General features: G+C 41.2%; 1 protein-coding gene across 2 annotated transcripts in view; it reads right to left on the reverse strand.

Moving 5' to 3' along the window:
• Window positions 1–8: 8 nt before the first annotated feature.
• Window positions 9–23,009, reverse strand: part of prkcg (protein kinase C, gamma) — a 43,324-nt gene continuing 20,323 nt past the window's right edge. For both annotated transcript variants that reach the window (XM_037980169.1, XM_017415529.3), the window contains exons 2-17: window positions 22,753–22,999; window positions 18,030–18,061; window positions 17,816–17,898; window positions 17,078–17,189; window positions 15,311–15,439; window positions 15,059–15,215; window positions 14,433–14,634; window positions 13,891–14,088; window positions 9,222–9,395; window positions 8,334–8,425; window positions 7,760–7,822; window positions 7,477–7,615; window positions 3,652–3,732; window positions 3,385–3,492; window positions 1,513–1,653; window positions 9–895 (exon numbers count right to left, since the gene is read on the reverse strand). In XM_037980169.1, the coding sequence (XP_037836097.1) occupies window positions 734–895; window positions 1,513–1,653; window positions 3,385–3,492; window positions 3,652–3,732; window positions 7,477–7,615; window positions 7,760–7,822; window positions 8,334–8,425; window positions 9,222–9,395; window positions 13,891–14,088; window positions 14,433–14,634; window positions 15,059–15,215; window positions 15,311–15,439; window positions 17,078–17,189; window positions 17,816–17,898; window positions 18,030–18,061; window positions 22,753–22,994 (2,115 nt within the window). In that variant the 5' untranslated portion in view covers window positions 22,995–22,999 and the 3' untranslated portion in view covers window positions 9–733. The remainder of the gene's footprint in view (window positions 896–1,512; window positions 1,654–3,384; window positions 3,493–3,651; window positions 3,733–7,476; window positions 7,616–7,759; window positions 7,823–8,333; window positions 8,426–9,221; window positions 9,396–13,890; window positions 14,089–14,432; window positions 14,635–15,058; window positions 15,216–15,310; window positions 15,440–17,077; window positions 17,190–17,815; window positions 17,899–18,029; window positions 18,062–22,752; window positions 23,000–23,009) is intronic.

The raw sequence follows: 23,009 nt of genomic DNA on the forward strand, positions 1-23,009 counted from the left end.
GCGGTGGGTGGAGGCGGTGCTGCTGCCCACTGTGTCGTTTGTGCGTCTCAGTGAGTCAGACGACATCACTGTGATGACGTTAAGCTGAGAGGTCGAGCCGGGCCAGAGCCGTCGGAGGGTTTCAGTCAGATAACTAAATAAACAAAATGAAGCTACGTTTTAAATAAAACAAAAAAAAAAAAAACGCATATCTACTCACTCAGCTTGCTCCACAGTCAAAGTGTCGTTCCGTCAGAACTCACAGCGTGAGACAAATTTATTTTTGAGAGACACAATCGAGAGCTAGGGGTTGTCGTGATGGAAACACTAACTCCAAAATATTTTTTAAAAGTCTAAAATGTTTTTTTTTATGCAGCAGCAGTCAGAGTGGAGACCTCACACAGACATTTTCCCTGGTAACTAACAGCTTCAAATACAGTCATGGAAAAAGTTGTGAATAATCCTGCACTAAAAAGGCTACCTGCATGCATTCATACTACAGTACTCTTATATTAAGAGACATCTTATAAAAACTCTAATTTATAGCTACGCCTCTGCACTGTTGACTCACACGTGTAATTAGTACATGTTTAAGACAAAAAGGGGTGTGTGGATACCAAAGGGTCTGGGCATTTTCATGTAAACGTCAGGATTCGGTTGTGAGAGGTGAAACGCTGCTAGTTCAAATTCTCGGCTATAAAACTAGAATTGGAAGAAAACGAGACATTTGGAGGAGGACGTCTGGGAGCCGTTTTCAAACAGCGGTGAGAGGCGAGGGGGCAAACTCTGGGTTGAGGAAGGAGAAGCCCTGGAAATCCTCCTGGTTGATGACTGCGAGCACGTCGGGATCGGACGGCGTGAGGACCGACGGAGCGGCTGTGAAGAACTTGTCGAAGTTCTCGCCTTTCCTCCCACCCTGACGGAGAAACGGGCACAAACAGTCATTACCGAGATTAGAGCATATGATCACACCCACATAAAACATTTGATTATTTTCCACCTACACCTTTTTTAAAAATATAAAAAGAACCGAACCGCTGATATCTCTGCCTACTCACAACCTTGTTTGCTTTTTATGGACCCACACAGTTTTAAGAAGAAAGCTGGTCACACATCTTCTCCAGCTCCTTAACACCCCATGACAGCCGTTCTGCTGGATGACACGAATCTCATTTGGCTAATGGGCTTGGCCTCTAACCCCTGAGCTCAGTCCGGTCTCCCTTGGCATACTTCATCACTGGCAAGCAGGGCAGCAAACTAGCGAGTGGCAGGCTAATGATGACATACATTTGCATATGGAGGAGTAAAAAACAGCCCCGAGTTCAAAGGTCCTGTCTGTTATGTCTGGACTTTCTGCTGCCGAGGGCTCGGAGCCCCGTCAGAAACGGCTCAGGTGATGAAAGGCAGAAAGTGTGATGATTAGGTGAGAGGGAGCGACCGGGAGAAGGAGAGAGGAGAAAATGAAAACGACGAGACAACGTGGGAGAAAGGGAAGACAGATGAAGGGAAAGAAAGAAAGGAAGAAAAACTGACAGTTCTGGGTTTGAACGGCGGCTGAATCTCCAGTCGCTCCAGACGATCCCAGTCGATCCAGCGGAAGAACAGATGATCCCTGATGTCCCGTTCTGCGTCCTCTCCTCCGCCCAGACGCTTGGCCGGGTGCTTCGTCAGGAGCTGACGTAAACACGAGGAACGTGTCAACAAACAGGGTTAACTCCGCCGCAGTTCCAAATGTGCCGTTCGACTATTTAAACTTCCATTTACATGTAATATCTGGATTTTGTTTTCAGATTTAAGGGCACTGCTTAACATTTTGAAAAATCCAATTATTCAATTATTTTTAGTTTTCTAACAAGTTTAAACATCTGTTCGGCTTTTATATTTAATTCTTAGTAACAGAAAACCAATTTACTGTGGATAGCTAAGAAAAATAAACTCATTTTCTGAAGCTTGAAGGCATCACTTCCTCATTACAGTTTATGTTTGTCTACTCGTTATAAAGCTGCAGCTACTTAATGCGTATTATAGCTCATTTTAGGATTAGGACCAGATGCTGGAGGGAACAGTGAGCCCCGCTTTGTCAAGTGATAATAAAATTTACAACAAGTACGAAACTCAAAACAAAACTATAGATCAGTGCAACACTGACAGTTGATGTTTAGCTTTGAATATATATATATATATATAATCAAAGACAAGAAACATGGAGCAGAAAAAAAAGAAACTTCAGTCAAGCAGGAAGATGAAGGAGATGGTGCTGGTATCGGGTCGGGCTTCTCGCCCAGCGGTGACGGTGAATCCTGCAAAAGCCTCGTGGTTTGATGGAATTCCACGAGAATAAGCTCATTAGGAGGCATCGGACTTAAATATTGTTCTTTGTGGAGTTTAAAATACATTATTTGAAAAGGATCTGACCTGCAGCACAAACAAAACGTTTGATAGGACTTTTAATTTTCAGCTCAGATGCTGTTGGAATTGAAACTGTAGTTTGACATTTTGCTCCAGAAAACAACATTTTTTTAAAATTAAGACAATCAGAAGGTTTGTTTTTACAAACATGTTGCTTAAATAAATTCAGATGAGAAAACCTTTTGGACAGAGGTGCGTTGTCGTGCTCCTGTGGGTTTTTTTTAGTGTGACTTTGGAAAAATATGCATAGAAATTAGTTGCTAAATCAGTTTCTTGAACAACTCACAGCAGAGGCCACAAAACAAAACACGAGATTCCACGAGTGCACAAATAATCATTCTTTAGTTCTTTTTTGCTTATTTTTTTACCATCACGTGTTAATTAGTGAGCTTTGCACGCCGGAATTTTGCAAACTCCAGGGCAAGGCCAGCTGCTTCTCTCGTTTTATTTGTCAGCGGTTAGTCAAGAACAAAATGCTTCTGGCTCTGGCGTCAAATGCAAATTACAGATCTGGGCGTGCAGTCCATCTTCTAATCCAAACTGCATAAACAAGTCAGTGTTATTCCAAAAACGCTGAGCAGTTGTGGTCAACGGTGTGGAGAGTTACAGTACGAGACAGTGCAACACCATATGATATAATAGGATCCAATAAAATATAATATAATTTACTGTCCCATTGAAGAAATGTATTTTGGACTCAGCTGAACCAACAATTACCTTCACAACAGGTTCATAGATAGATAAACTATTAAAGCAATGATAAACAACACTAATGTGATCCATCTGTAAAATATGTTGCACAACTTTAAATTTAAAAAGATATTTAAAGATCTATATAAACCACTGTACTGTGCAATCCATTTGGCCTTCTGAGACACTCGGAAACAGAGTTTATTTTAACGTGTCTAATAGAATTTCATTTCATTTTCTGACATAAATGTGCCTTAAGTGTCCACGGGATTTAAAAGTTAAATGTGAGAGGAGAAACGAACTCACTCCTTTGCAGATAGCAACGGCTTCACGAGAGAGACTTTTTGGGTACGAGACGCTCTGCTCCATGATGGACTGAAACAGCTCCTCCTCATCAATCCCATCAAACGGCGGCTTTAAGGAAAAAAAAAAAAGACATTTTAATTTAAGTTGAACAAGAAACCGGAGGGAGAAGCAATGTCAAGCATAATGAGTTATTATTTTCAAAGACTTCTTGTAGGGATTTGACAACACTGGAGGCTTAAGTGTCGACAGCGGCGTGCTGAGCGTTACCTGTCCTGCCAGCATTTCATACAGCAGAACTCCATAAGACCACCAGTCCACCGCTTTATTATACGGCTGATACGCCACAATCTGAAGAGGATGGAGAGGAAATGTAAGGAGATCACAGAGAGGAGTGGCAGGCAGAGATAAGGACACAAAAAAATAAAGGGACAAGGACGGAGGAGAGAGAGAGAAGAGAAGCGGAGTTTTCGGAGTCGGGGAGGCAGAATGATTCGGAGTTATCAGAAACAGCAGGACAGAGCGGGAAAACAGAAAGCAGCGAGGAGCGTAAATGTTTCATTGAGACATGATTTGTGCTTAACTGCCTGTGTGTTCCTGTTCTCTGTTTGTGTCAAAGAGTGTGTGGGTGTGTGTGTGTGTGTGTGTGTGTGTACAGGAACGAGGGACATGAGTGAACAATTCCCACCCCCTCCGGGGAATCATATTGTATCGCTTCCCAAATGGTAGATGCAGCAGAATCAATGGGTGTTTATATAAGAGAGTCAATACCTGCAGGGCTCCATCGTGAGGTTTATAATATCAAAGATGAGCGTAACAGTCGGGTTCTCCCTCTGTCTCTCTGTTCTGGATCGCTCGATTACAAGGCCGCCATCCAAACACGCGCCGCCTTCCTCTGTTCATTCGCACAGACGCATTTCAAACACGCTGTAAGCTTCGCGTCATACAAGCACCGTCCTGCTCCGTTTCATTCACGTCCTTCTTCTCGTTCTGAGTTTAAAATCCTAAAACAGGTGTTCAAATTTTCTCCAGTCAGGTGCACTGAAACAGATTTTGTTTGTTGAAAAGTCAGATACTTTCTGATCTGAAGCTACTCTTAGGAAACGAGACACATTTTACAAACTATTTCTAAACTGCAGAGCTTCTAAAAGGCAAAACAAGACGTAGATTTTTTTTATTTGTTTTTGGAAAACACCACAAAAAGTCATAATTACCCAGCTGCCTGAATAAAATATACATATCTTAAAAACAGCACATCAGGGTAGAGGGTGGTGCTTCAAAAAGTCGTTATGTAAAGTTAAAAAAAATGTGATTTTAGCATAAAATAAACAACAATTTCAGTATGTGACAAAATCCCTTTGGGGTCGCCTGGATCTCTCAGAGATTCCTGAGATGAGAAGCATTTTACGACCCTGTTTAGGAGCCGTTAGTTACATATTCTGTAAAAACTAGATGTTGACGTCCTCAGTGGACGGAGAACATCAAGTTAAAAAGCTGGAGACAAATTTCATTTCGACATCTGTCCATAAACCGAGAACAAAAGTTAAAAACCCAACATGAAAATACTTCCGACTTCTTGTTGGAAATATTTCAGAGGGACTTATTTCAGCGAATTATCACCACGTAAAAGGATGTGAAAGAAACTGTGGTTGTTTGAAGGCTTTCTGTGAGCTGGGGACACCCTCGGCTGTGAAACAGAGAGATTACGCAAACTGTTTGATTGGTGTGAAACTCTGCAAAAGGAAAACATAGAGGAGTTTCTTTTTTTTTTTGCTTCCACTTAAACGGCTGTAACGTTGAATGGCACCCACTTAACTCGACAAACCGAGGCAGCCGAGCCGAGTGTTCATTTCAAATTGAATTGGAACTTTTTAGCAGATAGGGACCGTGGATTTCGTCCGTTATCGCTTGCAGTGAAACAGATCCCTTAAAGGTCAGAATTAACGAGAGCAAAACAGTAAAAATTATAATATGTAAAAAAGGAAACGGTTAAATGTGGCAGTCAGAATGCTTTTATCGCTAAAAAGCAAAAAGGCAAACGATAATGTTTTTGCTCATGTCTGTCTGTTTGCAAAATATCATGAACGTCTGGGCAAATTTTATTAAAACCAATACCATTAAGCAATTGCATACAGAGACTGCAGGGCAATAGTAGAGCTACCAGAGCAGCTTTGGAGGGAAATTGTAAGGTCCCCTTTCGAAGAACCACTTTTGCTCAAAGTGCACTGTCTGTGAGAGGATCTGCAGCTTGGAACTCACTTCCTGTTCACTTAAAGTCTGCAACCAGTTATAGTATGTTCAAAAATCAAACAAAACTCTGGTTATGTCAAAAACAGACCTGTACTCATTTTTAATTTCTTTACACTTCTCTGTTTGTATATATTATGTTGTGTTATTTCAAATGATTTTACTTTCATTTTTTTTTTTTTTTTTTTTTTTTTAAAAAAGCCCATCTAGGGACAAGTGCTGCGAATTAGCTGTTGCTATTGCACCATGATGCTAACATGGGACTGCTGTTTCATTCAGTTTGTCTATGTAAATGTGTGTCTGTCCCTATCAAATAAACTTTGGAGAAAACTTGTAGAAAGTAATCATTTAATACACATCTACAACTGATTAACTTTTAGAGTCAACCTGATCAAAGATGGCCGCCACAGACGGCTGACTTCACAAAGCAGAGAAATGGATAAAACTCAGTTAATTTTGCTGATGTTGACCTAAACTTTGGTGTGGTAGTAGCTGAGACTGACCCCTAAAACACACCATCTTTGTTTGAATTTTGACATTAACTATTTGCTGTCAACTCTGTCTGTTGGCAAAACATCTCATGTGCAACTAGACAGATTTTAATGATTCGTTCAGAAAATATTGATTGATTAAAATCTACAACCCAATTAAAGATGGCTGCCATGGCCAACCGACTTTAAAAATGGCTACAGTTCAGTTAATTTTGTGCTCAAATTGGGCGTAGTTCTAGCTGAGAGTCATTCACAACCCATAGTGCTGCTCACTGTATGAGATCTTTGTTCAAAACTTCAGCATCAAAAGTCAACCCTGTTTGGCTGTTACCAAAATATGTCATAAACCGCTGATTGGATTTCAATAAAACTCTCAGAGAGTAATCATCAGATGTACATGTCGTTAAATCAAGTTTTTACCATCTGCGGATTTTAGCTAAAGTTAAATCTTACTTTTGTTTCAAGGACTTTAAAGGACTGATCCATGCCTTTATTACTGCTCGTTTGGATTATTGTAATTCTTTATATAGTCGCATGGATAAATCACAGATGCAGCGACTTCAAATGATCCAGACTGCAGCGGCACGGCTTCGTACAGGAACCAGGAAGCTTGACCATATAAGGCCAACACTGGCCTCTTTACATTGGCTACCTGTCTTTTATCGTATAGATTTCAAGATTCTTTTATTAACTTATAAACCGGTTTTTAAAGTGCTATATAATTAAACGTGACTTGACTTGACTTACATCTACAACTGATTAACCTTTGAAGTCAATCACCTCAACTAATAAATATGAACCAACACAAAAATGGCTCTAACTCAGTCAAATTCACAGATATTGAGCTAAAATTTGCTGTGATAGTAGCTGAGTAATTTCACAATATTACATGAAATTGTGTATAATATTATGTTTAATGTTTGACAAAAATGGCTAAAACGCCATCTTAGCATGAGATGATCTTAGTCTACAACCCTGGCATGAAAGGCGGCGGGTGATATGCATTTCTCTGAGGAGCACTAGGTCTTTAATTTTAACCGATTTTAAGTTGTCAGCTGCAGAGGAAGAACAGTAAAACCAGAATCACAAGGTCTCTGAAGGACAACACCGTTTCTATGCAACTCCATAATGGCACAGGCGCACACGGCTGCTAATTGAAAATATGTGAGGTTAATTATTTTAAAATGCCGACAAGGTCAGAGAGGACAGAGCAGACGAGAGGAGCTGCAATTTGTCAAATAATAAAAAAAGTCGAGCAGAGAGGTGCAATGAGAGGAAAAGGGTGGCTCTAAGAAACAAACAGGGGATGTTCCAGGAGTGATTGTGGACCGGAGGACGAGTTCAGAGGTCAGAGTACCTCGGGGGCGATGTAGTCAGGCGTGCCGCAGAACGTGCGCGTGGCGTCGCCCTCCAACATGCCCTCCTTGCACATCCCGAAGTCAGCTATCTTTATGTGGCCCTCGCTGTCAAGCAGCACATTATCCAGCTTCAGATCTCTGAGAAAGAGGGAGATAAATTACACGTGCATTAATCATCCTGACAGATAACATCTTTATTAATCATTAGCTACAAAAGGCGTGATTAATCTGAGCCGCGTCGGCGTTCGGCGCTGACGCCCAGACCGTTGCGAAGATCTCTACCTGTAGATGATGCCTTTGCTGTGGAGGAAGAAGAGTCCAACAGCTATCTCTGCTGCGTAAAACCTAAAAGGGAACAGGGGGGAGGAGGAGGAGGGGGAGGAAATCTCACCGCTGGTTGTTTTATCTTTCAGAAAATTGACCAAGGTTTTTTTTTTTTCGCTAACTCAAAAGATGATGATGAGACGAGAAGGAGAGCTCGAGAGGGTGATGAAAGTGGAGAGCAACCAAAATAGATGAAAGAAAGAAAAATGAAGAAAGAGAAATGAAAACGTGGAGCAGGGTAAGAATTAGTTTTAGATGAATGTTCAAGGATTATTGATTAGATGAACAGCTAAAAGGGGGAAGGGGGGGGAGCAGGGAAAACCGATGAAAAGATGAGATTAGAATGAGGAGAAAGTTACAGGAAAGAGAAGAGGGCTGGTACTCGAGTTGATGACTTTTTATGAGTCACCAGGTGTAATGAACAAAGAGATGACTGTGCATGTAAATGGATCGGAGGATAAAAGGCAGACGGGATATGAGACTTTTGTAGATGAAGGCGGTGATCAAAGCTCGGCTTTATCTGCCTCCGTACGCGGCGTGAGGCTCTTTGAACTTCCCGACTTGCTGAATGTGAAACATCAGGTCTCCTCCGTTGACGTATTCCATCACATAATACAGACGGTCCTGCAGAAACAAAACACACACACACACACCAACTCGCTACAGATCAACTCTGGTTCAAAATAAAACACGCTGTTAAAATTCACAACTCAGGAAAAGGGACCTGATAACGAAAGCAGAAGCAACTAGAGAAATGCTGAATGTTGAAGTTCGCTGAAGAAGCTGAAACTGAAGTGTTAAAACTAAAAAAAGCAGAACAAAAAGCTAAAAAGACCTAAAAACTAGCTGAAAGCTACAAAAAAAGCTAAATCCAAACCAAGATCCAAACATAGCTAAATGCTACGGCAAGTTAAAAGCATCAAAACACTAGCTAAAGACTAAATGTAGCAAAAGGTTAGCTAAAATTGGCAAAAGGTAGCGACAAGCTAAACGTGGCAAAAGGCTGTCAGAAAGTAGCAAAAAGCAGCAAAAGGCTAGTTAAAAGCTAAAAGTAGCAGAATGGTAGCTAAAAGTTGTATAAGAAAACAAAAACAGAGCCAACATGCTGAAGCAGACTGAATTGAGATGTCAGTGTATTTCCATAGAGAATTTTTTGTAAATAAAGTTATATATCTTGAAATGAATGAGCCAAACATTTTGATATACAAACAGCTAAAACAGCACAAAGTGTGCGGTAGATTTCAAAAACTGAACACAAAACAAACAAAAAAAAACAGGAAAACATTCATGTGAATTCTATTTCAGTCTTCACACACAAATAAAATGTTCCAAACAGCCACCAGAACAGCTCCTTAACACCCCCAAAAATGTCCCACACTGTTTACGATTTATTTAGGACCTGTGTTTTTGTTTCACACACCTCAGTCTGGAAGGCTGAATAGAGCGACGTGAGGAAGTGAGGGCGGGAGGGGAGTGCCAGAACCCTCCTCTCCACCAAGGCGCTCTCCGTGTCCTCGTCCTGGAAGAGCACGTCTTTCTTCAGTACTTTTATGGCAAACAGACGCTCGCTGCCTCGCTCCTCTGCCAGCAGCACCTGAGCAGACACAGACAGAGACAGAGACGGTTACCTGAGCAGCACGTCTGCCGGGAACGATGAAAGCAGCTGCTGCACGGTTTTTCAGCCGCACTGATCCAGAAGCAATATACTGCACCGACTGCCTGACATAAAATACAGGAAGCGTGATGGACAGAAAAAAAGCAAATTCACTTTTTTCAAGCATTACCACAAGTTTGAGGTGGCAGCACTTGGTGCGTCAAACAAGCGCGGGTGGTGGCTCACGTCTTTACCGGCAAAGTAAAACCAGACTTATGCTCACGTTTTAACGCATCGCTACAGGCGGTTCTGAGAGGTTTTTTTTTTAGGTTATCGTGAAATAAGTGGCAAACATCTAATTCAGGGCTGCACAATATTAAAAAAAAACTGTGATGTCTATGCTAAATATTGCGATAAAGTGGCGTTTTGCTCAGTCCTCACTTTTACTCCCGTCATCACGTTTAAGTAGGCGTCTGTTGGCTTGACCAAATACATTATTAGCAAGCAGAACATGAATACATTATACCTGAAATATAATGGCCTACAGCAGGGGTGTCCAATCCTGGTCCTCGAGGGCCACCATCCTGCATGTTTTCATTGTTTCCCTGCTTCAACACACCTGATTCAGTGGTTAATTCACCTCTTCATGTTCTGCAGAAGCCTGTTAATCACCCATTGATTCAAATCAGGTGTGTTGGAGCAGAGGGACAAGTAAAACCTGCAGGATGGTGGCCCTCCAGGACCACGATTGGAGACCACTAGTTTACGGTTTACTGAAGTCTGAGCAGCCCTTTGTGACACTGATAATGCACTCACTGATACTCTGGTGACAATAAACTTGTGATTTATTATTCAGCCCTCGTCTAGTTGGGAGGAAACTAGTTCTTCCCTTTCAGCAAACCAAAGAGTTTCTGACCCACTAATACAGTACAGATTAAAAGCCAAGCATTGTTATACGAGGGCATATAACGATAAAATTTAAAAGTAAGATCATGTTAAGTCGATTAATGATAAAAAAATAAAATCTTATGTGCAATGTCGCAAGATGTGAGATGACTCTCACCTACTACCATACCAAATTTTAGTTTTATATGCGTAAAACTGACTGGATTATAGTTAAATTTGTGTTTTCTACGTTCAGTTAGCTGCGGCGGTCATCTCGAGTTGGGTTAGCTCCAAACGTTAATTGTAGAGGTACACCCATTTAATATTTCCTCAAGGCTTCGTTAAACTATGTTGTGGCTCATGAGATATTTTGCCAACAAACGGACAGAGCTGACTGCGAACAGTTAATGGCAACACCACGCCAAATCTTAGGTCAGCATCTGTAAAAATGACTGAATTCTCGAAAAAGCTAATCAGCTGTAGCTTCACATCCAACGATTAGTTTCTGAAAGTTTCATTAAAATTCCTCCAGTGGTTCATGAGACACTTTGTCAAACGACACGCGCACAGACAAACACAAATACTTATTTTTGGAAGGGGGGGACGGAAATTAGGCTTTCACCGCATGCAGAAGTCTGAACGCAATTTCTTCTCCTGTAAGTAGATAAGTCTAAAAGATTATTTGATTCTCGAGAGGTAATAACAATGAACTGAGAGATGAAAAATTCTCCTCAACATTAGGCTGTTTATTAGTTTTGGCCTCCACCAAGGCTAGAGACATTGATTTCTCCGGTGTTAAAGGCTTTGGATTGTCCGCAGCCATTATCACACAAGGCCAGGTCAGACTTTTATAAATGCTCCTTAAACCTCGTCCCAACAACAAACAGCTGCAGGCTCCTCTGCTCAGAGTCCTGGACGAAAAGAAAATAATTGATGCTCGCAAAGTAGGAGAAGGCTAAAAAAAACGTTTGTGTCGTTAGGAAACGGTGGCTGATAGGAGCTGTGGAGTAAAACTTCAGGTCTGAAACAAAAAGAAATGCAAACTTTAACAGCAAATTAAAACCCCCTTTCTGAATATAAGAGGCTCTCAGGAAGATTTATCCAAAACTGCAGCAATAATGCGCTGTTCTAACGTGCAGCTGCACAAATTCAATCTTTATGCAAACAGCAGAGGAAAAAGCTTCTTGAGTTGTTAACACCAAATTTTACATTTGCAAAGTACTTTATGCGATTTGGAAACTTGTTGTGGGAGCTGAAAAAATAATAATAATAAAAAAAAAAAATCCAGCTTTTTATGTTTGGAGTAAAAAATGAAATTCTCTCCAGCTATCGAGCACAAATATTGATTCAACATGATTTTCGCTGCAGCCGGCGGCACAAAGAGGAATAGATTCTGTTTAGTTTTTTACTAAAAGATATAAAACATGCCTCAAAGAAATTCAAATCAGACAAACACAGGAGAATACGAGATGAAAGTTTTACTGCAACATTTCAAGTTTTCCAACCTGAACATTAACAATCTTTGAATGGATCCCAACAGCAGAGGAAGAGCTCGAAGCCCTAAAAAGGTGAATAAATAAATTAAATTTAATTTAATTTAAAAAACAAAACTACTGACAGGATAAAAAACCTGTTTAGAAGCTGTGTTGCTCACCAAAAGCGGTTTAGCTAATTTTTAAAAAAAGCTTTCTTAAAAAATAAAAAGGATTTGCTTCCTTCTTCCTTTTTAAAAACCTTTTTTTTAACTTTCTTATCAGCAGACTGTTGAGACTCAAATGTGTCAAGGCAGTTGTGAGATAAATATTGTGTCATGCTCTCAAAAACACATTAAATGTGTAAATGAATGCAAATAGGAAAAAGAGAAACTTGTCTCTTCACAAGGACAAAAACACATTTATCTCTGTTACTACGAGACGATCAAACAGCCGAACGTAACGTTTAATCACAGCAGATCCGAGTCTGTAATTTCCCCGAAACGTTAACGCCGTTCAAGGAAAAAAAAAAGAAAAAAAGCAGCTCTCAGGTTATTATCAGACATTAAAAACACATTTGAATACGTTGTGTGAAAGCCTCCTGCTTGTGGGGCAGCTCTGACTGCTAATGAGGCTCTAACGCTCGCCGTTCAGAGCCGCGGCGGCCGGGTTTCCGTGCGAAGGCTCGGTGGAGACCACCGCAATGTGCTGACAGCAACACTGCTGAAAATTGTCCTGCCGGCCCGCAGCGCTGCACTCTGATGGTTCCTGGCTATTGAAGATAAAGAATCTCATTTTACTTTCAAATAGTGCTGAATAGTAGAGAAAATTACACTTTTTTTTCATATTTTATAAATCAATGTGACTGCAGAAAATGGGCTCCTGGAGGAGATTGTGTGCGCGCCGCCGCCGCCGACGGTGCTGATGAACCGCCGGTCATTGAGAGAAACCCGGCGGTTCTCTGTGATTGTGTCTCCTGCTCATGATTTCATACCAACTCACGGAAAAATTGCACTCATAACCCATCAGACCTCTACGAATCCCAGCAACATGTACCTTCCCCCCCTCATTTCCGCCGCTGCGATCCCATTTTCATTCAATCGTTTTGTCACTTTCTGGAGCTCAGTAATCCTCCATGGTTTCTCTCTGTCTCTGTCAGTTTTATTCTCACTTCCCTTCACTCAGCAGCCCCAGGGTCCATCTCTCCTTTTTTTTTTTTTCCCTTCCTCACATCTTACGTAAGTTGAGTCTATTTCTCCTGTCCTTTGAGGACTCTCCTCTGATAGTTATGAAACAACACAAGGGGATTTCACAGAAGGAAGGAGGACTCAACCCACCCACCCCACCCCGTCTTCATTATTCTTTATCTGCTGGGGAATTAAAAAAAATAAAGGAGAGCAGAGTATCCCTTGAAATGAGCACCTCCAGGAGCNGGGGGGGGGCAGGTGGGATAAAAAAAAACAGCCCAAGCTTATAAAAGAAATCTAGCGTTTTTTGAAGAAACGCATATCGTCCGCCAGAGTTTCACGCCTGTTTTTAACTCAGATCTCATGATGAGAAGTTGTATAGTTTTAGTCAATCCTTAAAAAAACATTATGTGTGTGTGTTGTGAATGACTCTCAGCTACTACCACATCAAATCTTAGCTCAGTATCTATAAAACTGACGGATTTATAGCCACTTTTATGCTTTTTAAGTTCAATTATCTGGCGGCCAAGTTAAGTTGGTTTGACTCATCTAGTGAATATTTTTAATTAAAATCCATCCAATGGCATATGAGATATTTTGGTGACAGACAAACACAAGAACACACACTCACACACAGACACAGGAAAAAATTTAACCACTATGGGTTAAGGGAATCTTTTGGCAAAAGAAGAAGTAATGAGTCTGCTAGTAAAAAAATAAAAAATAAAAAAAAATAAATTTTTCATTGAAGTTCAGCTTTGCTATTCCCCCGGAGCTTTGAATGAATGGCCACTTGAAGGTCATGACCACAGAGGAAATTCTTTAAAGCCAGAAATAAATCTCGTTGTTTTCAGCCTCTTTGATGCCGACTACAGCTGCTGGATCAGAGGTGCCGACTGTGTGCGGAGAAAGTGACATTTCACCCACCCACCCCCGGCCTGCCGTCCTCACCTTTCCAAAGCTGCCTTTGCCCAGCACCATGAGGAAGTTGAAGTCGAGGATGCTCACTTTGACTTTGCCAGGACCCGGAGCGTGCATGGGCAGACAGGATGGGATCGGGGTTGGGGACAGGGCCATAGGGAACGGCTCTGGGAGCGGAACAGGTATGGCCTGGGGCAGACAGGGTGCTGTAACATCTGGCTGAGGCTCCTGGAGAATACCAACAGAATGGTTGACAGATGAATGACTGGACTCAATATATACAGAGAAACTGACACCATAAACAGTTTGACCAGCCCCCCCCCCATCTTACCCCCCTGTTTGGACTCCAGTCAGGTAGAACAATCCTGCACCCTGCCAGATGCAGGCAGTCACAGAGAAGGGTGGGCACGCCACATAATTGATCTAATTATTAGTCACAGCACCAGCTTATATCCTCCATATTTCTTTCTCGAAAACTCTGACACCAGCTAATAAAGGTTCTGCCAGAGCTTGAAGACAAACAAACTTCATCATACTTTTTTTCCTGTGGCGTTCTGCAGACTCGCTCCTACCTGCAGGTCTGGGTCCGGCACAGGAATGTTGTAGTACTCTCCCTCATCCTGCGCCAGGAGCTTAAACCAACCGCTGATGGGACGCCTGAAGATCTCACTGACGCCAAAGGAGAGCGCTCCCATGAAGTCGTTCCTGGACGTCCGGTCCCAGTCCCACACCTCCACCGACAGACGCCTGTCCCACTGGTTCCCACGCACAGAGCTGCAGAGACGAACACAAGAAATACTGACTCACTGGGGACACTCCGCCTGATATTTATGTAAAAGACATCGAACAATTTGAGTTTTTCAGTGGTCAGTGATCAAGCTGATTACTTCAGTTTGCTGAAGCCTCACTATGAATGCAGCTCCAAGTGTAAAACAACCATACATTTTCTCTAAAAGTAACATTTTCCTACTTTATCAAAAAATATATAAAGTTCTGACAAGTAAAAATTCGGACTTTACCAGTTTTCCCTTTTAAAAATGTTCCTTTAAAAGTTAGAATATTCTGATCAACAGAAACCACTGTGGGGATTGAATAATCACAGCTTCTTGGATATTTTAGTTCACCTTCAATATTTTTTATATGTTTGGCCAGAGCTTTGGTACTTTTATAACTTGGTATAAATTTCACAAGGACTCACAAGGTGAAGCTCTCATTCCAGACGGGATTGAGTGTTGATCGGATGGTCTTAGTTTTCTGTTTGCTGTGGCTCTTTGGGTCCGGAATCAGTTTTAGTTTTACATATGGGTCTGATAAACCGTTTGGATCCATGGGCATCAGGTTGCGAGCCTCCCGCACTGAAGGGGAAATAGAAAAGCAATCAAAACAGGAGGAAAAATAAATATTTTTCTTACTGAAACTAGCCCTCTGCCGATCCAGAAGGTTGTCCCACCTGTAACGTAGATGTCCTCCTTATCTCCTCTGATGGTCAGATGGATCCTTCCTCTCTTCTCTGTGTGATCCTGACCACAGAGGCTGGGGACGCTGGACTCACACCTCCGATGGACGTTCATGTCACAACCTCATCGCACAAACATACACAAGCCGAAACCCAGATAAGCATAAGAGCCCAAAATACAAATACAAATAATTAATACACAATAAAACACTAGAATTGTTTTATTGAGCTCCTACTTTCTATCTAAAGTTTTCTATCATAAGAGAAGGATGTTTTTCAGGTGGAAATCTGTATTAAATCCATTAATTTCCTTCTTAGTTCAAAGTTCAATCAGGAAATTAACACCATGTCTTTGCTGCAGGTAGAAACATAAAGCCTTAAATCTGAAGGGAGTCCCGTGTGTCCAATCACTTCACAGTGAGACCGGAATGAATGTAAGAACACAGAGGGAGTTTCAGGGTGAAATTAATATATTCAGATCTTAGTTTAAGTTGTTTTTTGTCTTTTCTCAGTATGACCTGGTTCCTAATGCAGATCACAGATGACCTGGAGGAGACATCAAGACAGCTGCTGCTGTAAAACTATAACGCCATAAAGTATCTTTGGACTTTTTGTTCCAAATTTTTTAATATTTATCTGTACTACTCATGAAACAATGGTTGAATTGATCAAATTTGGCTTGAGACATTACATTTAAAAACAAAAAGCTTGTTTAAAAATAATCAGAAAAATGGCATCTGACATTTTTTTTAAATAACTTCCACTTTTAACAATATACTAACATTAATATGCCGACTAACCTGTTATTTGCCACTTTTTGTCTTTATAGGTTAGACATTTGTCCTGCCAGCAGAGTCCATGAGAAAACCAAAGGTATCATATAAAATATAGTCAATGACTAATGAGGACCAGGTTGGTCGCCTTGCACAGGTAAAATAAAGGCATTTTAAATATTTTATTTCCCACAAACACCATAGTGACTTTGTGTTTTCCTGTTGGCCACTTGCTCTGTTTTTACAAGAACATCCCCCTTTTTTATTTAAAGTGAAAAGCCTTGTTTTCCACCAAGGAAAGTCTGTGCATCTGAAGCGTCAGAGAAGCACCTGAGACTTATCCAAAGACCCAGCAGCTCATCTGGCTACAGCGTATCTAAATTTAAAATATTTATACAGTTAAACACGGGGGGGAAGGGCAGCGCATTCGGGCACATTTCGTGCACACGCAGCTCACATCCGGTAATGACAGGAACAAGTAATCTTTTTCTGCCAGCAGGTAAAATATTGACATCGTTATCTCACACGAGAGCTCATTCTCTCAGTTTATCTGTTCATGAGGAGTAGCTGCCTCCTCCAATCGCCTCATCTGACTCTCTGCAATACATTTAACACACTGTAAACCTTTATTGTAAACTGAGCCACAAAGCTAAATTTATTTGGAACAGCTTTAGCAAGTTTTTTGTAATGTATTTATAGAAAAAAAAAAAACGTGCCAATTTGCAGGACAAACAGTGGGCTGGTGCGGGAATGTAGGATGTACGCCATTCAGCGAGTATTCAAAGCGTCTCCTTGGCTGCTGCATCCGTGACTGCCCACCTCTTTAAGTGCACGCTCACTCTTTAATTTGTTTAATTCTCGTGTGTGTGTGTGTAGAGGCAGGCTTGGTAATTCTTTCTTTGCGCGCTGATCTTTGGACCTGCAACTTGATTAATGTGGCCTAGCAACTTGTGCGCTGCGGACTAATACGGTGGGAGGCGAAACTCACTGGTGCATCTCATGCCCTGGTGTATGAGGCCGTACAGCAGCGAGCCACAGTGATCGCAGAACGTGGGACTGGAGTACGTGTGGACCTTAAATGTGTGTCGACTCTTCAGGTCCTGAAATAAAACATCAAACTAAGCTGAGAAATCACACCATTGAAAAAAAAAAAAAAACACAACACTGAACACGCGTGAGGTGTATGATTACTGAGACAGGACATCCTTGAACGAGCCAATTAGATTTTTCCAGTGGGAGAGGATGTTCGCTGCACCCAGGAGTGTATATTTACTGTAGTCGAAGGAATGAATCATTCTTATCTCCCTCTGACCACGTTTCACACCCCACCCTCTCCCAAACTGTACTCCCTCCGCCGTTGCTATTTAAAACACTGTCACCCTGCTTCTCCTGAGGAAAAGACAAATCTTCCTAATATCCTCGAGATGCCACACGCGGGAGGACCGAGCGCCTTCCCCTCTTATCGCTCCACTCCCCCCCCTCGCTATCTGAAACTCCCCGGATCTCTTGTAGAACGACGCGACACGAGCTCAGACGTCACAGACGAGACGAGGCTGAAGGATGCACGGCTTGACGGATGAGTCACGCACTCGTGCCACCAGCGAAGAGCAGACGGCTGGATATGCAGATGACGGCGTGCTGTACGTTTTTGGCAGAGATGGAAGAGCGGAGACTTAAAAAACAAATAAATAAATAATTGGAAATGTACACTGACACGCGTGCTTACATCGGGTCGAGGGGCAGTCACAGATCCGGGACACGTGAAGGTTACAAACTCGTGACATCTTTTATGGACAACAAAACTGCAAACTGGAGAAAAACAGAGGAGATGAGCCTCAAAATTTAATGTTTTTTTTTTTTTTTTTGCAGAGAAACACATCCAAGAAGATTACTACTATTAATACTGCAGGAAAAGAAAATAACAGCGGCTTTATCTCTACCTTGACACTGGAATCCCTGCTTCCCGATGCCCCTGAATGAGAAAGTCACACAGATTAAGACACAACAACAACCCTCCGCCTCCAATTCAAGGTGAAATATTTTGCTTCAGAGACAAAGTGCTGGGGTATCATTTCCTCCCAGTTAAAAACAACCTCTATATTAAAAAACACCACTCGCTGTGGAAGAGACTAGAAACTTGATAAACAAAGTCATTACGTGTGAAGTTTGAGTGTCTTTCATTTAAAAGCCACACAAAAACAAATTTAATTCCTCTGTTTCTGAAGTTGCAGTGCTGGCTGGTTCCCAGTGTCTCCTTAGAGCTTTAATTGAATAATTAAAGCCATTGATTGACTAAAGTGTCCATTCAGCAGCTTGCCTGGTGTGAATCTAGTTTGATTAGGAGCTTTAGAAAGTCAGACAATTGAGACACCGCTGAGAGCTCCTCTACAATCATCTCCTGGAGAGGCCCCGGAGTTCATAGGAAACTGACCATAATCACTGATCTACAATCAGTTCACCATCTGGCCGAGTAATAATTAAAGATGAGGCTGCGGAGGGTAATCTGATCCTTGATCAGCATTCAGCAGCAGTCTCGGTCTGCAGCCCTGAGCAGGGCGCAGTTCTGTGTTTTGACCAGCAGAGAGCATCAGACAACCAGAGTTGGATTTGGACAGAATCCCCAGGAGACGAATTAATTTAGTGTCCTGCACTTTGTGTTTAATAACAGACAGAAAAAAAAAAGTTAAAACATATGAAGGTAAAAGGAAATATCAGCCTGTGCCCTCCGTGCATGAGTGTACCTAATAAATATACATCTGCTCCTTTAAAGGTCAGGGACTTAAAACAATGTTTACATTAAAATATATTTAAAAGATAAGGAGATCTATTATTTTAGGAGACAGCAGTCAGTGGGTCAGACATCATCATTACTGATATGTTGAGTTCAAATCAGGACATTTTTGAATGGTTTGTTGACATGAAGCTCATTGTAATATTAAATTTATTGTCATCATTGATTTATCTCCACTCAGTGTTTATCAGGTGGAATATATAGATAAATTATTTCACAAGTGCTTAAAATATTAACAATAACCACCAATTCTCAGTCAACTGGATAACAGATTATTGACTGATTGTTTTAGCTATATAAAATATTAGTTAGTTTGTTTTTTATCATAATAAATTCTTCAAATCCCCTCACACATGGGGAGAAAACAGCTGTGTTACTGTGTGGAGTTTGATCAGTAAAATGTTGTTTCTTTTTAAGAATATATTTTGGTTTTATAATTGTATTTATGTCTAGATGTTTGAGTTGTCATTTTTTAATTCAGTGTTATTTTCTTGTTATTTGCATGTGTATAATTTTATGTTTCTGTGTTGGGTTTGGTTAGGATTCTCTTTGTTTGCTTTTTATGGCTTTTGCATCCTTGTTTTCCTTCTAGGGTCAGTCTCTTTTCTTTTTCCAGGTGAATTTTACTCTTCACTCTCCCGTTTAGTTCTATTTTGCTAATTACTGCATCGTTCTCCTTTCCTGAGTGTAAAAAAAAACTCCACCGGCTTCCTCTGCTCTGTGTCAAATCTTTGTTGTTTATCTCGCACGTTCATCGCCACGTCAGGTTTTATTTCTGCTCCCGTTAAGGTTTGAACCCGTTTGTGACTTCTCGGTATGCAGGACCTTCAGTTTGTTTGAATTAAATAAAGGTTTATTTAGAAGCTCATGTCAGCTTCCTGGCTGTCAGTCTGTGTTTGGGGCCTCCACAGCGCCTTCAGAGAAATTACAGTTCTGAGATGCAGAGAAGCTTGAATTTAAATTACAAAGTAAAGAACTGTAAAAGTCTGCAGGACATGAACGTTAAAGTGGCCAACAACAGCCTATAGGCATGTTTCTGGATTTGGACAGGATGCTGCTCCACATGAGCTGTATATTAACCACAGGAACATTTAAAATCATTGCTTAAAGTCAACAGTTAGTTAAAGAAATCCATCCATCCATTTTCTTTACGCATCTTTTCCTTCTCGGGTCATGGCGGGAGCTGCTGGTGTGAGACACACAGCCACTCACGCTCTCAGTCTCATTTAGGGACAGTTTTAGAGTTACCAATTAGCCGAACATGCATGTTTCAGGTCAGTGGGAGGAAACCGGAGTTTCGAGAGAAACATTGTAGGGAAAAATAAATGTATATTTTTTGGTATAAAGGTGATAATGTCTTATATCGTCTGTAATGGGATAAAATGTGTGCACATATACTAACACTGACCTACTCAGAAAGCAAAACAAACAAAAACTACCCCACTTATCATTTCTGCATGCTGGGAATAAATAATAATAATATTCAACCTCTAGTGGTTATGAGAGTTACTGCATGTGGAGACTGAAAATGAGATCCTTGAGTGGTGTACTAAAAAAAATGTGTTTGTGTTTCTAACTTAACCAACACAAGTTTCATCTTTCTCTTCAAACAAATGTGTTATCCAGAGTTAGATTTTATTTACCACAGATTTTATTAATTCCTCTTTTATACATTATGTACATGCTATAGTTTAAAAAAATAATAATAAGGCATGGTTTTCTTTAGTTTCCAGAAGAAAACGCTACAGGTCCTTAGAATATTTTCACAATCTAAGCAGGTAGCTTTGATCGCTAAACCTTAACAAAGTCGTTCTTTTGCCCAAAACCCAATCCTGAAGTGACGAAAGTCATCAAGACAACTAAAAAAACCAACCAAACAAAAAAACAAACAAACATTCATTAACATTTTCTGACTCCCTTAGGAAAGTCTGTTTGGTAAAATGCTTTTAAAAAAAAGCTGGTTTAAATGATTATACCCTGGAAATAAAAGGCGTTTTATACGTTTTAAAAAGAGAAAAGTCTTTTTGACGTTCAAGAAAGCCTCATCTGGACCCAGGAAGCTCTCCTACACAAACTGTAGCAAAACAATGAGGGGGAAGGGGGTTAAATATGGTCTCCAACCACTGCTAAATGGTTGAAAATGGTTGTTTTTTTTTATTTTTACACCTCATATATTTTGTATACAACTGGGTTCTTATGCCTCGTTGTCCCACTGCTGTCAGTGAACAGGTCCAAGAAGACTTTCTCCCATTTTCATCCATCCACTAACATATATTACCACGCTGTTAGCTCGATGTGCAGTGACCTGCGGTGTGAGCGTAACTTTTCGGTGGAGATAATGTAATTTACAAAAGATTATTTTATCTGCGAATTTGGTTTGGTTAGCTGGCCGATTGGTGGGAGAGCAGGAAATATTTGCCCTCAGATAACAAATTCAGCTTAAAACTATCAGCAATCTCTCAGAGTAAAGATCAGTAATCATTTATTATTGATTTTGATCCTATTTGATAAATATATATTTAAGTACTTTTCCCAAAAAGAGCCATTAAATGATTTATTTTCTTTAAAAACTGTTTTAGTTTTCCTTTAACTTCCCCATAGTGCAATTTTATGCAAAAGTCTATTGCGACAACCTAAGCTACGAGCCATTTAGTGTACTTTTTACACTTTAAATTCATACACAACACATTCAGAACTACAAATTAAAGCAATCTTGTCTTGATCTTTAATTAATCCTGCAGTCTCCCAGGGGCCTCGAACACCCAGGTGAAGGCTGCTGCACTGACGTCTTGTTTAAAAGGAAGAACGTTTTCACCCCGAATTAAGAACCACTGATCCCGCCAAGGCGGCAGCCAGTTGGGGAGAAGTCCAGAAAGATGCCCAGGGGCTGCTGGCACATTTAACGCCCCGCGTGGGCATATGGTGCATCCCGACCATATGTCCACACACACACTGACTCTCACACTGAAGTGCAGCTTGCACCGGACAGAACGGGCTCACAGCGTGGCGTCTGTTTATCACATCTTCTATTAAACATATCAGTGTGTCTGCACACTAAAGGTCAGCTGCAAATGTTTAAGCACTGGGTATTTACTCCACTACAGCTACTTAAGGGGGATTTTTTTAGGTAATGCTATAACAATGAAACTGTGCAGACTATAAAATCCTGAAAGATGGCTTTACTTAGCAAGAACAATAAGTGATAATAGTCTTTCGTTGCGACTCTGCTTTTTTCCACACACAGTCCACGGCTTTAAGTTCTTATCGAGGGTAAATAAATCAAGATGCTGTGGATTTGACTTGGGTTTGAGATGGATGGGTTGAATTTGGCTCCACATTAAAAGTCGACATTTTGATCCAATTTCATTTCACAGTTAGGATGATTTCTGACCCCTCTTTTATGATTTGTCTACTGAGAATACACCCCAAATTTACAGCAGTGTCATAATAACACTAAACTAAAGCGCCGGCTAACCCTTCCACCATGGAAGAATGTGTCATTTTGTGCTTTTACTACAACTGTGAGTGAAAAAAACAACCATTTAGGCGTAAAGTTTATCGCCTTTACAGAGTTTTGTTTTTGTGCATGCTGACTTTCTTTCATTGTGTGAGGCTGGATGTGTGTATTACACAGCAACACGAAGTTCCTAAAGTAAACTCCTGCGTTGTGTGGGCAGATGGGTGTTGTGTGATCACATCGGGTCAGTGTGGGCAGTATCTCCAGCAGGCAGCTGGAATTGGTGAAAGGAGGAAAAAGTCAGCACCGGATTGAGTGGTGGGACGCCTGAGGAGGCTGCTATGATCTGCTGGGGTGGTTTTGTGTAAGAGAGTGCAGCAGTGTGTGCGTGTGTGTGTGTGCGTGTGTGTGTTACCATATGAAGTCGGTGCAGTGGCTGCAGAAGGTGGGCTGTTTGAAGAAGCGTGCTGTGAACTGATGGTCTTTCACCTCGACAATCCTCTTGTGTTTGAGCGCTCCTTTCCTCTGAAACACGGGCACCCTGGGTGGAGGGGAGAGGGGCGAAGGCAGGGGGGAGGCGCCGGGGGAGGTTGCAGATGCGGGGGAGGCCAGAGTCAGTGGCGAGAGGGAGGGGGAAGGGGACACCGGGGTAGACATGATGCCTGGAGGACG

This window comes from Kryptolebias marmoratus, linkage group LG16, assembly GCF_001649575.2.
Source record: "Kryptolebias marmoratus isolate JLee-2015 linkage group LG16, ASM164957v2, whole genome shotgun sequence".
NCBI classification, from domain to species: domain Eukaryota; kingdom Metazoa; phylum Chordata; class Actinopteri; order Cyprinodontiformes; family Rivulidae; genus Kryptolebias; species Kryptolebias marmoratus.